This window comes from Scyliorhinus torazame, chromosome 9, assembly GCF_047496885.1.
Source record: "Scyliorhinus torazame isolate Kashiwa2021f chromosome 9, sScyTor2.1, whole genome shotgun sequence".
In the NCBI taxonomy this organism is placed as follows: domain Eukaryota; kingdom Metazoa; phylum Chordata; class Chondrichthyes; order Carcharhiniformes; family Scyliorhinidae; genus Scyliorhinus; species Scyliorhinus torazame.
This window is the reverse complement of record NC_092715.1, coordinates 273640440-273659080: the sequence shown is the minus strand read 5'-3', so window position 1 is coordinate 273659080 and position 18641 is coordinate 273640440. Positions and strand designations below refer to the sequence as shown.

At 45.9% G+C, this 18641-nt stretch overlaps 1 protein-coding gene across 1 annotated transcript in view; it reads right to left on the bottom strand.

Annotated features, from left to right (window-relative positions):
* The window catches only part of LOC140429922 (ADAMTS-like protein 1), a 489170-nt gene that overhangs the window by 21236 nt on the left and 449293 nt on the right, over positions 1-18641 (bottom strand). The window contains exons 22-26 of the mRNA XM_072517517.1: positions 15396-15578; positions 13186-13320; positions 12415-12627; positions 6626-6809; positions 4385-4592 (exon numbers count right to left, since the gene is read on the bottom strand). Of these exons, the coding sequence (XP_072373618.1) occupies positions 4385-4592; positions 6626-6809; positions 12415-12627; positions 13186-13320; positions 15396-15578 (923 nt within the window). The remainder of the gene's footprint in view (positions 1-4384; positions 4593-6625; positions 6810-12414; positions 12628-13185; positions 13321-15395; positions 15579-18641) is intronic.

Sequence of the window (18641 nt, the reverse complement as noted above, 5' to 3'; positions counted from 1 at the left end):
ACAATACTCCAGATGCGGCCTCACCAACACCTTATACAATTGCAGCATAAGCTCCCTAGTCTTGAACTCCATCCCTTTAGCAATGAAAGACAAAACTCGATTAGCCTTCTTAATCACCTGTTGCACCTGCACACCAACTTTTTGCGACTCGTGCACCAGCACAGCCAGGTCCCTCTGCACAGCAGCATGTTTTAACATCTTACCGTTTAAATAATAACCCATTCTGCTGTTATTCCTCCCAAAATGGATAGCCTCACACTTGGCAACATTGAATTCCATCTGCCAGACCCTAGCCCATTCACTTAACCTATCCAAATCCTTCTGCAGACTTCCGGTATCCTCTGCACTTTTTGCTTTACCACTCATCTTAGTGTCGTCTGCAAACTTTGCAACATTGCACTTGGTCCCCAACTCCAAATCATCTGTGTAAATTGTGATCAACTGCGGGCCCAACACTGATCCTTGAGGGACCCCACTAGTTACAGGTTGCCAACCAGAGAAACACCCATTTATCCCCACTCTCTGCTTTCTGTTAGTTAACCAATCCTCTACCCATGCTACCACTTTACCCTCAATGCCATACATCTTTAGTTTATGCAGCAACCTTTTGTGTGGCACCTTGTCAAAAGCTTTCTGGAAATCCAGATATACTACATCCATTGGCTCCCCGTTATCTACTGCACTGGTAATGTCCTCAAACAATTCTACCAAATTAGTCAGACACGATCTACCCTTTGTGAACCCATGCTGCGCCTGCCCAATGGGCCAATTTCCCTCCAGGTGCCCCGCTATTTTCTCCTTAATGATAGATTCCAGCATTTTCCCAACAACCGAAGTTAAGCTTACCGGCCTATAATTACCCGCTTTCTGCCAACCTCTTTTTTTAAACAGTGGTGTCACGTTTGCTACTTTCCAATCCTCTGGGACCACCCCAGAGTCTAGTGAATTTTGATAAATTATCACTAGTGCATTTACAATTTCCCTAGCCATCTCTTTTAACACTCTGGGATGCATCCCATCAGGGCCAGGAGACTTGTCTACCTTTAGCCCCATTAGCTTGCCCAATACTGCCTCCTTAGTGATTACAATCATCTCAAGGTCCTCACCTATCATATTTTTATTTCCATCAGTCACTGGCATGTTATTTGTGTCTTCCACTGTGAAGACTGACCCAAAAAACCTGTTCAGCTCCTCAGCCATTTCCCCGTCTCCTATTATTAAATCTCCCTTCTCATCTTCCAAAGGACCAATATTTACCTTAGCCACTCTTTTTTGTCTTATATATTTGTAGAAGCTTTTACTATCTGCTTTTATCTTCTGAGCAAGTTTACTTTCATAGTCTACCTTACTCTTCTTTATAGCTTTTTTAGTAGCTTTCTGTTGTCCCCTAAAGACTTCCCAGTCCTCTAGTCTCCCACTAATTTTTGCCACTTTGTATGTTTTTTCCTTCAATTTGATACTCTCCCTCACCTCCTTAGATATCCACGGTCGATTTTTCCCCTTTCTACCGTCTTTCTTTTTTGTCGGTATGAACCTTTCCTGAACACTGTGAAAGATCGCTCGGAAGGTTCTCCACTATTCCTCAACTGCTTCACCATGAAGTCTTTGCTCCCAGTCTACCTTAGCTCGTTCTTCTCTCATCCCATTGTAATCGCCTTTGTTTAAGCACAAAACACTAGTGTTTGATTTTACCTTGTCATTCTCCATCTGTATTTTAAATTCCACCATATTGTGGTTGCTCCTTCCAAGAGGATCCCGAACTATGAGATCATTAATAAATCCTGCTTCATTACACAGGACCAGATCTAGGACCGCTTGTTCCCTTGTAGGTTCCATTACATACTGTTTGAGGAAATTATCCCGGACACATTCTATAAACTCCTCCTCAAGGCTGCCTTTACCAACCTGGTTAAACCAATCGATATGCAGATTAAAATCTCCCATGATAACCGCTGTACCATTTCTACATGCATCCGTTATTTCTTTGCTTATTGCCTGCCCTACCATCCTGTTACTATTTGGTGGCAGAAAGACTACTCCTATCAGTGACCTTTTCGCCTTACTATTCCTGATTTCCACCCAAATTGATTCAACCTTGTCCTCCATAGCACCAATATCATCCCTTACTATTGCCCGGATGCCATCCTTAAACAACAAAGCTACACCACCGCCCTTACCGTCCATTCTATCCTTTCGTATAGTCTGATACCCTTGGATATTTAACTCCCAGTCGTGACCATCTTTTAACCATGTTTCAGTAATGGCCACTAAATCATAGTCATTCACGATGATTTGCACCATCAACTCATTCACCTTATTCCGTATACTACGAGCATTCAGGTAAAGTACACTTATGCTGTTTTTTATGTCTTTGTTATGAATCCTAACACCTTGATCAGTAACTTTTCACAAATTATTTTTCCTCTTACCCTTTCTCCTAATTTTCCTTGTCTTTGAACCCATATCTCTACATAATAACCTGTCACGTAACCTGCTGCCTTGATCTCCATTAACCATTATACTGTCCATAGCTTTACCCTTCCCTTCCCCCCAACTTGCTAGTTTAAAGTCCTTGTGACCAACCTATTTATCCTATTCGCTAGAACACTGGTCCCAGAATGGTTCAGGTGAAGACCGTCCCAACGGTACAGGTCCCTCCTGCCCCAGTACTGATGCCAATGCCCCATGAAATGGAATCCCTCTTTCCCGCACCACTCCTTTAGCCACGTGTTAACTTCCCTAATTTTCTCAACCCTATGCCAATTAGTAGGTGGCTCGGGTCGTAATCCAGAGATTATAACCCTGGAGGACCTGTTCTTTAATTTAGTCCCTAGTGTTTGATAATCCCCAAACAGGTCCTCTTTCCTAGTCTTACCTATGTTGTTAGTCCCAACGTGGACCACAACAACTGGATCCTCCCCCTCCCGCTCCAAAATCCTTTCAAGCCGATCAGAGATGTCCCTCACCCTGGCACCGGGCAGGCAACATACCATGCGGGACTCTCGATCTGGCTTACAAAGGATGCCATCAATCCCCCTAATTATAGAATCCCCTACAACTACCACTTGTCTTTTTGCTCCCCCCTCTTGAATGGCTTCCTGTACCACGGTGCAGTGGTCAGTCAACACATCCTCCCTACAGCCCTCTTCCTCATCCACACAGGGAGCAAGTACCTCATACCTGTTGGACAAGGTCAAGGGCTGAGGCTCCTCAACTCCTAAACTCAGGATCCCCCTACCTGCCTCCCTTGCAGTCACACCACTCTGTCCCTGACCACTGACCGAATTACCAGTACTTATTCTACCGGGTGTGACTGCCTCCTGAAACAAAGCGTCCAGGTAATTTTCCCCCTCCCTGATGTGCCGCAGTGTGTGCAGCTCGGTCTCCAGCTCATCAATTCTGAGCTGAAGTTCCTTGAGCAGCCAACACTTGCTGCAGATGTGGTCACTGACGGTCTCAATGGGATCCGCCAGTTCCATCATCATACAGCAACAAAACATCACCTGTCCAGCCATATTCAACTAGTTAATTAATTTAAAAAGTTTTTTTATAGAACCTCAACGATAAACCCGAACACCAACAAAAACACAGCCCTCTCTCGCCACTCACCCGAACTCAGTCACTCACCTAAACTCAGATGCACTCTGTTCCAATCAGCACTCCATCAAATCCTCAAATCTCCCTTCAACCTCCTGCTCCTCACCTTGAACTTGTGCCCCCTCGTAACTGACCCTTCAACTCAAGGGAACAGCTGCTCCCTATCCACACTGTCCATGTCCCTCATAATCTTGTCCACCTTGATCAGGTCACCCCTCAGTCCTCTCTGCTCCAGTGAAAACAACCCAAGCCTATCCAACCTCTCTTCATAACGTAAATGTTCCATCCCAGGCGACATCCTGGTGAATCTCCTCTGCACCCCCTCCACTGCAATCACATCCTTCCTATAATGTGGCGACCAGAACTGCACACAGTGCTCCAGCTGTGGTCTCACCAAAGTTCTATACAACTCCAACATGACCTCCCTGCTTTTGTAATCTATGCCACGATTGATAAAGGCAAGTGTCCCATATATGCCTTTTTCACCCCCCTGCTCAGTGCTTCGCTCCAGAGTCCCCACCCCACTTCTGTCCCCAGTTGTTCCTCCCATTTCCATCTGGTCTCATCCACTCTCTGACTTTCTCAACATTTGTTGCAGTCCCAGAGTTTCGAACATGGTGACAGTGACCTCACACAAGCTACAGGCTGTATTAAATGACTCAATAAACAAGCACTGATGATAAACATTTCATATTTTCAGAACAAGTTTGATATAAAATGAATGAACACTATTTCCACCGGACCATCGACATCACTGTTAACATTATTTTTGCCAGTTGGTACAAACCTGCCCCCAATTTGATGTGGACCAAACTGAACATGACTTCCTGTCACAGGCCTGGGAATCCGCTGGTTTCTTTCCTGACTGAGCACAGAAGCCAGGTGACAAATCCAGAAGTATTCCTGCTGCTGTTACCTTCTGACAACTGACCCGGCGTCTCTGTATCCCTCTCCCACAGTGCTGGGGGCAACGGGACCAACTGCCCACAATCCACCTACAGAAGGCAAGAGCAAGAGGTAACTTTTCACCAGATGTAACATCCCTGCCTTGCTACTAACCCTTTTCCATCCCCCCTTGTACCGTTTTACACATGTCCATCAGCCAGCAGAATTAATCATTCACCCCAAATTCAGCTGCCTTGTCGAATGTGAGAACTTATCAAGGAGCCTAACTGAAGCAAATTACCTGGACGGAGTTTGTACTTGGATCTGAACTCACCACTTTGCAGCTACTGAGCTTTTAAAAAAAATAAATTTAAAGTACCCAATTCATTTTTCCCAATTAAGGGGCAATTTAGCGTGGCCAATCCACCTGCCCTGCACATCTTTGAGTTGTGAGGGTGAGACCCACGCAAACACGGGGAGAATGTGCAAACTCCACACGGACAGTGACCCAGAGCCGGGATCGAACCTGGGACCTCGGCGCCGTGAGGCAGCAGTGCTAACCACTGATCCACCCTGCTGCCCTCAGCTACTGAGCTAACACTGACTGCCCCTATTGCTTCATCTCCATTCCCCCCCCCCCCCACTTCTTCCCAATGGTACTGACCCCAGCTGGGGTACAGCCTAGATAATAAATCATGGCAGGTTATTCTCTACATTACACAGTCATCATTCTCCAATGATCTGGGGATATATTTGATTACTTTGATGTAGAATGTGAAATATTAATTTTCTACAACTGAAGCTGTGATGTAACTGAATGCACTTAACAGGTAGCATTTGATCGCAAGCTACCTGAAAATTCCCACATGTTACGTTAATTCTGAAAATTCACCTGATTTAACCCTCAAATTGACAGCAAACCCAGAGACTTGGCTGAGGCAAACACTGCAGAGGAGTGCCTCAATTAACATTTGCTCCAAACTGTTTAATACAGATTCTTCTTTGGTTTTGTGATGGTTTGAGACAGACACTGGAGGATTCCTGTAGTTAACAAAGGGGTTTATTGGTGAAAGGGAAAGGCAGCTATGTAACAGAACACGATACAAACAGGTCTTAACACTCAGCTCCCTGGTGCACACAGCCCGGGATTCCCCTCCCAGGCTCCCGCACAAATTCCCCATTGGCTGGGGTCATGCACTTCCACGTGATTGGCCCAAAGCCAGTTTCGTACTCAATGGAGCCAGCCCCCTTAAAGGGGTTACGCTACCACATGTTTATCCTTCCAATCTCGGCAAATACTGAAGCTTTGCAGTTATTCATGCAGTCACTGCTTTTGTATTTGGGGCGAAAGGACTTGAAGGAAGGGGAGGAGGAGGGGGTTACTTTCTGTGTCCATCGGGGGCACCTCTCCACCATGATGCCACCTTTCTACATTTCCCACCAGCCTCCAAAACCACGACCCCAAACTCCCTCCCTCACTCCCCAATTCCTCCCTGACTCAAAAACCGTGGGTTTACTTGTAAGAGGGGCTGATTAGCACAGGGCTAGATCGCTGGCTTTGAAAGCAGACCAAGGCAGGCCAGCATCACGGTTCGATTCCCGTAACAGCCTCCCCGAACAGGCGCCGGAATGTGGCGACTAGGGGCTTTTCACAGTAACTTCATTTGAAGCCTACTTGTGACAATAAGCGATTTTCATTTCATTCATTTTCAAGTTCACCTTTTATGTTCCTTCTCTTTGGAACTCCTTGTAGTTCCATCATTGGCCACTACTTCGTTCTAGCGCTGCTGAGACAACTGGCTGGCCGTGCTTGAGGGCAGGGCTTCTATGTCCTCAGGGGTGGAAGTTCCACAATTCCTTGTTCAGATCGTTTATTCTTGTTGCTGGACAGACCTTTTCTATGAGGTTGGGGGGCGGGGGCGGCGGGGGGGGGGGGGGGGGGGGGGAACGCTAGGAATACGTTTCACTCAAAATTCACTCCATAAAATAATTCAAATCCTACATTATATTCCAGCAGATGGACCAATTACATGTTTCAATACCAGTTTATTGATTATTTTCCAAAGTTATCCAGATAATTAAATGTAGCTGCTATCAGGAGAAGCATTTTCATAATCCTCAGATATTTTGGCTGTTTACTCACCGTGGTGAACAATCCCTTATATTACAAGGAACTGTATCTATATCTGGCTGAGGTTCCCTCTTGCAGTGAGACTTGTCAACCTCAATACTGTTGTCCCGCAGACACTTCAGCTTTGGAAACTGCAAACCTTTATTCCCACATGGTGCTGAACATGGAATGAGCTCCCCAACCAACCACTTGTAATCTAACACAAAGACAAAGGAACTAAAATTGTCGCAATAATGGAACCCATTTCAACATTTAACAGAACAATAAATATTCTCTGTAATGCTTCGAGAATTCTTCACTATTTTCACTGATTAAGGGTTCTTTCCAAGTAGCGGATGTTACTATAATTTTATTCTTCTTATTAAATTATAATAAATACTGAAGTATTTCAAACAGTTTTTCTTCTGTATATTTTGATTCTTTAATCCCAGTTTCCTTATTTTTTTTTACAATAGTCACATTTTTGGAGGGATGTTATATTTTGACTTTTTTGTTACATTTCTGTTTTCCCAAATCTCCGTTGTGGCGTTTCAGCCATGTCATCAAATACCGATCTTTGGCTGAAAACAAGCTCAAAATGCAATATTTTCACCAAATTAAAAGTATAAATATTGTAATTATTTAATAAGATTGAAATCAATAAGGTTGAAATAAAGTTAAGTATTAAAACGTTACACTCCCAACGCTTGGGAGGTTCTGTTATCAGAATTCCACAAAAAGCAGGAGAATGTAATGAGCTCCTATTGATATTTCAAGTCATTATTATCCCTGAATCCCCCACTATCAACATCCTGGGGGCTACCATTGACCAGAAAATGAACTGGACCAGCCATATAAATACTATGGCTACAAGAGCAGGTTGGAGGTTAGGAATCTTGGCGAGAATAAATCGCCTTCTGGCTCTCCAAAGCCTGAATAATTCACTCATTCTAACTCTGGGGCACTATGAATAGTCTGTCTAAATATATTCAAAAATTCTGTGGGCTCTGGAATTGTTTCCACAGGTTGGAGGGTAGATAACTCTGCTATTTTCAAAAAAGGAGGTAGATAGAAAACAGGGAGCTATAGACCAGTGAGCCCGTCAGTAGTAGGGAAGTTGCTTGAGTCTATTATCAAGGATTTTATAGCATAGCATTTGGAAAGCAGTGGTATAATCAGACAAAATCAGCATGGATTTACAAAAGGGAAATCATGCTTTACAAATCTACTAGAATTCTTTGAAGATGTAATTAATAGAGTTTTCCAGGGAGAGCCAGTGGATGTTGTTTATTTAGACTTTCAGAAGGCTTTTGATAAGGCCTTACATAGCAGAATAATATGTAAATTTAAAGCACATGGGATTGTGGATAGTATCGTGAGATGGATAGAAAGCTGGTTAGCAGACAGAAGCAAAATGTTGGAATAAATGGGTCTTTTTCTGATTGGCAGGCAGTGACTAGTGGGGTATCGGTGCTAGGACCCCAACTGTTCACATTAGATGTTAATGATTTGGACGAGGGAACTAAATGTATTATCTCCACATTTGCAGATGTTACAAAGTTGGGTGGGAGGGTGAGCTATGAGGAGGATACAGAGATGCTTCAGCGGGATTTGGACAGGCTGAGTGAGTTGGTACATGCATAGCAGATGCAGTATGAAGTGGATAAATGTGAGATTACCACTTCGGTAGCAAAAATAGGAAGGCAGGTTATTATTCGAATGGGTATAAATTGAGAGAGGTAGATACTTAGCAAGACCTTGGTGTCCTTGAGCATTAAAATGGAAGAAAGAGAGAGGAGTATCCTTGTTGCTGCTATCAAAAGTAATTGTAGTTGGCTATCTTCCCAAGAAGCGGAGTGTTCAAACCACCAGCTGGCTTGGATCTTCTGGCATGTGCATCAAATCAGAACTCTCAGGCTGTAGGACTTCCTCTGGGGAGTCACTTTCACTTTTATTAACCTGAGCCTTCAACCAGAAGAACAGCTCCAGGTCTAAGTAATTATCATTTGTTGCCACCTTCCCCAGAATGTTAACAGCCTTTCCACGATAAGTACAGAGTTCCCCACCTGAGATTTTAAAAGGGTTCTTTAAACCACTGGCCTGCCTACAGCTGGTGCTGGACTGAACTTCCTTGCAGGTCAATCTGACTGCAGAGAGGGAGATTTACTCCCCAAACTCAAAAGCCTTCTTCAGCTCTGTCCAAAACGAAACTTCCCCCAGAATGAAGTCTGCTCGTCTGCAGAACATTCTGGAACAGACAGCCCGAATCAACATTGAGTGTTAGGTAAGATCAGAGAATTTAAAACAGTTCACTGGCTGCCCGCCAAGTCCATCAAAATATGTCATTACTAAGTCCAGACCAAGCAGAACATCTCACCGGTGGTTTCCAGAGTCCAGATCAACAGCACATCTTGCCGGGGGGGGGGGGTTTCGGGAAGAGCCCGGATACAGACGTTATAACAGAAAATAAAGGGATTACACAGGGAAAATCAGGTTTAAACAGAAGGATCCTTACAATGTGGTTAGATTCTCTCTAGTTGGAGATGGTCTTTGCCTCGTATTTGTGTGATGGAAAGGTTACTTGCCACTTATCAGCCCAAGCCTGGATATTGTTGCTAATATATGTACTGCTTCAGTATCCGAGTTGCAAATGGGAGGAAGCACTAATTTCTCTCTAACAAATAGCTCAATTATTTTATTAACTCAAACATTTTGTAGCTGGAAAAGTAGGTCAAAGATGACAGATTGTGCTACAACAGACCTTTACAACTAGGAAAGGACAATGTCAGTGTTTATTAACTGCTGTCTGACCCACATCTTTCCACACCCATCATCACAAGAGCAGATATGTAGGCAAATTCCAGAGACGTGTAAAAGTAACAGGGCAGTAATGGTGGAGATGTCAACTTCCCCAATATTTACTGGAGTAGTTATAGTGTAAAAGGTTTAGAGGGAGCGCAATTCTTAAAATGTGTCCAGGAGAACCTTTTTATCCAGTACGTAGAAGGCCTTATAAGAGTGGCTCTAAATTTAATTTTCGATAACAAAGCCGGGCAAGTTGTTGAAGTTATCAGTGGGGGAGCATTTTGCAGACAGTGATCATAACTCCATTAGATTCAAGATTGTTGTGGAAAAGGACAAGGATGGGCCTCAGATCAAAATTCTAAACTGCGAGATGGCCGACTTGACTAAGGTCAGATATTTGAGACATGGTGGCACAATAGTTAGCACTGCTGCCCCACAGCACCAGGGACACGGGTCCAATTCCGGCCTTGGGTGACTGTGCGGAGTCTGCACGTTCTCCCCGTGTCTGCGTGGGTTTCCTCCGGGTGCTCAGGTTTCCTCCCCCAGTCCAAAGATGTGCAGGTTAGGTGGATTGGCCGTGCTAAATTGCCCTTAATGTCCATGAACGTGCAGGTTAGGTGAGGAGACAGGGATCGGGCCTAGCTAGGTGGCTCTGTCAGAGGGTCGGTGCATATTCGATGGGCTGAATAGCCTCCTTCTTCACTGTAGGCCGTCTATGAGATACATGGCCAGAGGAGACTGGGAGAAGACTCTTTTAGGTAAATCTGTGACAGAACAGTGGGGCGTATTCCAGCAGGAAATAGGGCGAGTGCAGGGCCGACATGTTCTGATCAAGAAACAGGGCGGGGCCAACAAACCAGTGAACCCTGGATATCGAGGGATGTACAGCATTGGATCAGGAGAAAAACCCTGGATATCGAGAGATGTACAGCATTGGATCAGGAGAAAAACCCTGGATATCGAGGGATGTACAGCATTGGATCAGGAGAAAAACCCTGGATATCGAGGGATGTACAGCATTGGATCAGGAGAAAAACCCTGGATATCGAGGGATGTACTGCATTGGATCAGGAGAAAAACCCTGGATATCGAGGGATGTACAGCATTGGATCAGGAGAAAAACCCTGGATATCGAGGGATGTACAGCATTGGATCAGGAGAAAAACCCTGGATATCGAGGGATGTACAGCATTGGATCAGGAGAAAAACCCTGGATATCGAGGGATGTACAGCATTGGATCAGGAGAAAAACCCTGGATATCGAGGGATGTACAGCATTGGATCAGGAGAAAAACCCTGGATATCGAGGGATGTACAGCATTGGACCAGGAGAAAAACCCTGGATATCGAGGGATGTACAGCATTGGATCAGGAGAAAAACACAGGCTTATGGCAGAGGTCAAGGGCTCAAAACAGCAGAAGCCTTCGAGGCGTATAGAAAGTGCAGAAGGGAACTTAAAAAGGAAATTGGAAGAGCAAAAAGGGATATGAATGACACTGACAGGTAAAATAAAGGAAAATCCCAAGTTGTTGTAGAAGTACATTAAGGGTAAAAGGTTAACTAGGGAAAGAGTCCGGCCCATTCAGGACCACAGTGGGTCATAAATGTGTGGAGCCGGAGGATGTAGATAGGGTTCTAAATGAATACTTTGTGTCAGTGTTCACTCGTGAGAGGGACGGTGTGGGTATAAAAATCAGGGAGAGGACTGTGATAAAATTAAAGAGATTAACACAGACAGAGGGGAGGTTCTGAGTGGTCTGGCAGGGTTAAAGGTAGATAAATCTCCAGGGCCAGATGAAATGTATCCTGGGGTGTTGAGTGGGGCAAGGGGGGAAATAGCAGGGGCGCTGGCAATAATTTTCAATTCCTCTCTGGCCACAGGAGAGGTGCCGGAGGACTGGAGGATAGTCAACGTGGTTCCATTATTCAAGAAGGGAGGAAGGGATAAAGCAGGAAGCTACAGGCCGGTCAGTCTGACCTCAGTGGTGAGGAAACTATTGGAAGCAATTCTGAGACACAGAATTAATCTGTATTTGGTTAGGCCGGGATTAATCAGGAACAGTCCGCGTGGTTTTGTTAAGGGGAGGTCATGTCTGACCAATTTGATTGAATTTTTTGAGTGACCAGGTGTGTAGATGAGGGAAATGTATTTGACGTGGTCTACTTGGACTTCAGCAAGGCTTTTGATAAGGTTCCACATGGGAGACTGAAAGCGAAGATAAGAGCCCATGGGATGCAAGGATTTTTGGATCCAGAATTGGCTGAGTGGCAGGAAGCAGAGGGTGATGGTCGAGGGGTGTTTTTCTGACTGGAAGCCTGTGTCCAATGGGGTCCGGCAGGGATCAGTGTTGGGCCCTTGCTGTTTGTGGTTTATACAAATGATTTAGGTATGAATGTAGGAGGGTTGATCAGTAAGTTTGTGGATGATACGCAAATTGGTGTTGTGGTAAATAGCGAGGAGGATAGTCTTCGATTACAGGAGGATATAGACGGGCTGATCAGATGGGCTGATCAGTGGCAAATGGAATTCAATCCGTGTAAGTCTGAGGTGATGCACTTGGGCAGGACAAACAAGACAAGGGAATACAGGATAAACGGCAGGACCTCTTTTCTCATCCCCATTCTCCTCCCTTCTCCCCCTTACCCCTGATTAAATGGCCAACCCCCTATCCAGTCAATATGACCTCTTGTTCTAGACCTCGCCCCTCCCTCCCCCAGTCACAGGAAACATCATCCCTGCACTCAGTCTGTCCGGCCCTGTCAGGGTTTTATACATTTCACTCCGATCGCCTCTCATTCTTCTAAATTCCAGTGAATGTAGGCCCAGTCAACCCAATCTCTCCTCATCCGACAATCCTGCCATCCCGGGAATCTGGTATGAAAATACGTTTCTGTGTTTTCTAAAATTCCGCCAACCTTTAGTAACTGTTTGAAGAGAAAGGGATGGAGTATATCCTTGGGAGAGCAGTGCCAAAATAATAACACATGTCACTAACATTTTATATCAGAAACATACCTGCTATCTCCAGTGTAACCTGTAGTGTGAGGTTGCCAACTTCATTTAGAGCTATGCAGCTGTAATTACCTCCGTGTCCCTTTGTGATGATGAGGATTTGAAGGATGTGTTGTGAAGCGAGGATGTGATATTTCTGTCCTAACCCTTGCTTTATGCTTTTGCCATTATGCAGCCAACTGATACTGGCTTTTGGATGGCCTTTAATGGGACAGCCTAAAATGAGAAATGGTAATGATCAGAACTGCTGCTTTGAAACATACAAATATTGGCATCATCCCATCAAGTTTCAATCTTCTTCCTTCCCATTCCTGTGCAGCCAGTCAAAATCCATTATTTCCCAAAATTGTTAGGTCCAGAATTTCTTGGTTACATCCAACAGATAAATTGAAACGAATGAAAACGGACCGGTGACCAATGAATTTCTCATTTTTAGACGATGGACAGACCTTGCGACTCCAGGAGCTTCTCACCTGATCCAAAGACCGGCAAAGAGACCCCCCCCGCAATCACCCTGGACCAGTCCTCATGCATCTCTTCTCACTGTTGCCGAAACTCTCCCTTAAAAAGCCCATCGACTGCTCCACAGTGTGGCAGACCATGATGACCCTTCCGCTCCACCATTCTCTTCGCTGGTGCCACGCCAAGTAGTAATTTAGGAATTTCGAAGTGGGATCACTGCAATCTCATCTATCGTTAATTGCTGAGCGAGGATTGGAATAGATGGGCATTTTATATAACGAATGACACAATTCCATAAAATACGTCACTTACCAACCAGAACACTGCTTCCAGAACTCAACACTTCTTTCTTCCCAGGAACGGTAGCAAATATTGTGTGGACACCAGACCCAGTCAGTGCAAACTGTGGGACTAAGTCCTTTAATTCTGGAGAAACTCTTGGTGGATCTGTAATGTATTGAATGTTGATTAGAATGTGTTTAACTGAAAGAAGGGCAGAAATCAGATAGTTAAACTGCTAGTGACGTTTGGCATGATGTTACTGAACCATGCTTCCTCATCAGAAACTACACCTGCACATTTTATAATAAGATCATAAACTTATTGAAACACTCGGCACAGACTGCACTGTTCGATTTCCTCACATCAAACAGTCGCAGTAACCATGGACACGACGAAAAACCTTTTGTAGAAACAGAACATCGAAGAATATCAACTACCACAAAAAATAAAACAAAACAAAAGGCTGAGAATTTGGGGCGAGATTCTTCGACCCCCCGCCGGGTCGGAGAATCGCCGGGGGCTGGCGTGAATCCCGCCCCCGCCGGTTGCCGAAGTCTCCGGCACCGGAGATTCGGCGGGGGCGGGAATCGCGCCGCACCGGTTGGCGGGCCTCCCCGCTCAATTCTCCGGCCCGGATGGGCCAAAGTCCCACCGCTAAAATGCCTGCCCCGCCGGCGTAAATTAAACCACCTACCTTACCGGCGGGACAAGGCGGCGCGGGCGGGCTCCGGGGTCCTGGGGGGGCGCGGGGCAATCTGGCCCCGGGGGGTGCCCCCATGGTGGCCTGGCCCGCGATCGGCCTGCGAAGGGCCCACTCTTTCCCTTCTGCCTCCGCCACGGTCTCCACCATGGCGGAGGCGAAAGAGACTCCCTCCACTGCGCATGCGCGGGGATGCCGTGAGCGGCCGCTGACGCTCCCGCGCATGCGCCGCCCGGAGATGTCATTTCCGCGCCAGCTGGCGGGGTACCAAAGGCCTTTTCCGCCAGCTGGCGGGGCGGAAATTCGTCCGGCGCCGACCTAGCCCCTTAAGGTTGGGGCTCGGCCCCCAAAGATGCGGAGCATTCCGCACCTTTGGGGCGGCGCGATTGCCGTCTGATTTGCGCCGTTTTGGGCGCCAGTCGGCGGACATCGCGCCGTTTCCGGAGAATTTCGCCCCTGGTGCTGAACAATTATCATCATCACTTTGACCTCAATGTTAACATGGAATTAAATGGACAAGGGGGATGGAGGCAGGGACAAAGTCGGAACAGAAAGGAAGAGAACGGGAAGAGCAGGACATGGGACAGGAAAGGTGGAGGAAAGGAGAGCGAGGGATACGACAGGGAGGGTAGCGCTGCAAAGGAGAGCGAGGAAGGCAGGACTGATAGAACCATAGAACCATAGGAAAGTTACAGCACAGAAGGAGGCCATTCGGTCCACCTTGTCCATGCCAGCCCGAGGACCCCCAGGTGTCCTTTCTAATCCCACCTTCCTGCTCCCGGTCCATCGCCCTGTAGCTTAGAGCACTTAAGCTGCAGATCCAGGTAGTTTTAAAACGAGTTTAGAGTCTCTGCCTCCAACACCAACTCGGGCAGCGAATTCCAGACTCCCACTCCCCTCTGTGAAAGTTCTTCCTCTTGTCCCCTCTACACCTTCTGCCTCTTACCCTGAATCTATGCCCCTGCTTCTAGAATTCTCCACCAAGGGAAACAATTTTATCCTGTCCACTCGATCACTTCCCCTCATAATTTTGAACACCTCAATTAAGTCACCCCTCAGCCTTCTTTGTAGGAAAATAACCCCAACCTATCCAATCTCTCCTCGTCGCCACACTTTTCTAGTCCTGTCAACATGAAGGAAGCGAGGATGAGGGAGAAAGAAAGTAAAAGTTGGAGGTGGTGGGGATAGTGAGGGTGGTGCGGCAGGGAGGCGAGGTGGGGGAGGACTGGCTGGGGTGGGGGTGGAAGTGACTTGGACCATTTTTTTCGAGCCCAGAGGAACACAACAAAATCTGACATAAAAATGATTACATTTTGAGACAGGCGACCCACCATAAGCAGAGGAACAATTATCAATTGCAATAAATCACAGGAATCAGTCGATAGTGGAAACAGAATGTTTGAAGACGGAGAGATGATGGAGGGAGCAATGAGAATGCAGAGTGCTGCCCTCCGCCAGGACTGTTCCTAATCATTAGAAATTTATAATAATGCTGATTAATTAATAAAATTTGATGTCCTGAAGAAATGAATTTTCTTACCTTGTAATAGCAGACTTGTTGTTGCTGTCACATGGCCAAGAGTGTTTGATGCGTGACAAGAATATAATCCCTGATTTGCTAAAGTGGCATTAATTATTGTGAGATCTCCATTCTGGGAAACCTGAATGTTCCCATCAAGTGGGCCCTGCTCCTTTTTCCAGCTGATACTTGGCCCAGGAACAGCTACAAAACAATAAGGCCACAAAGAGTGAAAATAAATATAACTTCCTTTTAAATTTTGAGGATAAATTATAAAGACATTTTGCTATATATGCAAATTATATATGTTAAACACTCAAAAGGTAAAGGTGGCTCTACATAGTAAATCAAATCAGATCCACCTGAATGTGTGCGTTTGGATTTCCTCGAGTGGTAAATGAATGATTTTCCCAGTCTTTCTGAGTGAGTTTATCTGTACTTGTTTACTCGGTCCATAATCCAGGTGCTAACATTGGTTATTCCAACACTTGATAATCAGGCAATTTACTACAAAGAAATTGCAAAGAAGCTTGTGCGGGCCAATTAGGGCAACATACCCATTTCTGCATCTTGTAATCATTTCTTTAAACTTCTAGAACTTTAGGACCATATTTTCCTCTGTATTTTCAAGTTTGTATGGCCAAAATTATAATAAGGAAGCAAATGTGAACATGTACAACTATAAATTACGATATATATGTGTATATTTATAAATACAATCACTGTCGAGGGTGCTGTCTCGTTATTCTCAACAACCATTCAAGGGTTTAAGTAACAGTTTAATTACTGAAGGTTACAAATGTTTGGTTTGTAAAACATTGCTACTGCCCTGGAAATCTCACTCCCATTTCTTTGTAAACTATTTACCTTCACAATTCGGAGAATAATATTGAGGAGGAATGACACTGTAGAGAATCACTGGGAGCTCAAACAACTATAATCCATGATGTGGAGATGCCGGCGTTGGACTGGGGTGAGCACAGTGAGAAGTTTTACAACACCAGGTTAAAGTCCAACAGGTTTGTTTCGATGTCACTAGCTTTCGGAGGGCTGCTCCTTCCTCAGGCGAATGAAGAGGTATGTTCCAGAAACATATATGGGCTGTTTAGCACAGGGCTAAATCGCTGGCTTTGAAAGCGACCAAGGCAGGCCAGCAGCACGGTTCGATTCCCATAACAGCCTCCCCGAACAGGCGCCGGAATGTGGCGACTAGGGGCTTTTCACAGTAACTTCATTTGAAGCCTACTTGTGACAATAAGCGATTTTCATTTTCATTTCATTTCATTTCATTTTCACATATATATAGACAGATTCAAAGATGCCAGACAATGCTTGGAATGCAAGCATTAGCAGGTGATTAAATCTTTACAGATCCAGAGATGGGGTAACCCCAGGTTAAAGAGGTGTGAATTGTGTCAAGCCAGGACAGTTGGTAGGATTTCGCAGGCCAGATGGTGGGGGATGAATGTAATGCGACATGAATCCCAGGTCCCGGTTGAGGCCGCACTCATGTGTGCGGAACTTGGCTATAAGCTTCTGCTCGGCGATTCTGCGTTGTCGCGCGTCCTGAAGGCCGCCTTGGAGAACGCTTACCCGGAGATCAGAGGCTGAATGCCCTTGGCTGCTGAAGTGTTCCCCGACTGGAAGGGAACATTCCTGCCTGGTGATTGTCGCACGATGTCCGTTCATTCGTTGTTGCAGCGTCTGCATGGTCTCGCCAATGTACCACGCTTCGGGACATCCTCTCCTGCAGCGTATGAGGTAGACAACATTGGCCGAGTCGCACGAGTATGTACCGCGTACCTGGTGGGTGGTGTTCTCACGTGTAATAGTGGTATCCATGTCGATGATCTGGCACGTCTTGCAGAGATTGCTATGACAGGGTTGTGTGGTGTCGTGGTCACTGTTCTGAAGGCTGGGTAGTTTGCTGCAAACAATGGTTCGTTTGAGGTTGCGCGGTTGTTTGAAGGCAAGTAGTGGGGGTGTGGGGATGACCTTGGCAAGATGTTCATCTTCATCGATGACGTGTTGAAGGCTGTGAAGAAGATGTCGTAGTTTCTCCGCTCCGGGAAAGTACTGGACGACGAAGGGTATTCTGTCGGTTGTGTCCCATGTTTGTCTTCTGAGGAGGTTGGTCCGGTTTTTCGCTGTGGCGCGTTGGAACTGTCGATCGATGAGTCGAGCGCCATATCCCGTTTGTACGAGGGCATCTTTCAATGTCTGTAGATGTCTGTTATGCTCCTCCTCGTCTGAGCAGATCCTGTGTATACGGAGAGCTTGTCCATAGGGGATGGCTTCTTTAATGTGTTTAGGGTGGAAGCTGGAGAAGTGGAGCATCATGAGGTTATCCGGAGGTTTGCGGTAAAGCGAAGTGCTGAGGTGACCGTCCTTGATGGAGACGATTGTGTCCAAGAATGCAACTGATTTTGGAGAGTAGTCCATGGTGAGTCTGATGGTTGGATGGAACTTATTGATGTCATCGTGTAGTCGTTTCAGTGATTCTTCGCCGTGGGTCCAAAGGAAAAAAATGTCATCGATGTATCTGGTGTATAACGTCGGTTGAAGGTCCTGTGCGGTGAGTAGGTCTTGTTCAAACTTGTGCATGAAGATGTTGGCGTATTGGGGTGCGAATTTGGTCCCCATGGCTGTTCCGTGTGTCTGGATGAAGACCTTGTTGTCGAAGGTGAAGACGTTGTGATCCAGAATGAAGCGGATGAGTTGCAGAATTGCGTCTGGAGATTGGCAGTTGTCGGTGTTGAGTACTGAGGCTGTTGCAGCAATGCCGTCGTCATGGGGGATGCTGGTATATGGTACATTGGCGAGACCATGCAGACGCTGCGACAACGAATGAACGGACATCGCGCAACAATCACCAGGCAGGAATGTTCCCTTCCAGTCGGGGAACACTTCAGCAGTCAAGGGCATTCAGCCTCTGATCTCCGGGTAAGCGTTCTCCAAGGCAGCCTTCAGGACCCGCGACAACGCAGAATCGCCGAGCAGAAACTTATAGCCAAGTTCCGCACACATGAGTGCGGCCTCAACCGGGACCTGGGATTCATGTCGCATTACATTCATCCCCCACCATATGGCCTGCAAAATCCTACCAACTGTCCTGGCTTGATGCAATTCACACCTCTTTAACCTGGGGTTACCCCATCTCTGGATCTGTAAAGATTTATCACCTGCTAATGCTCGCATTCCAAGCATTGTTTGGCATCTTTGAATTTGTCTATATATATGTTTCTGGAACAGACCTCTTCATTCACC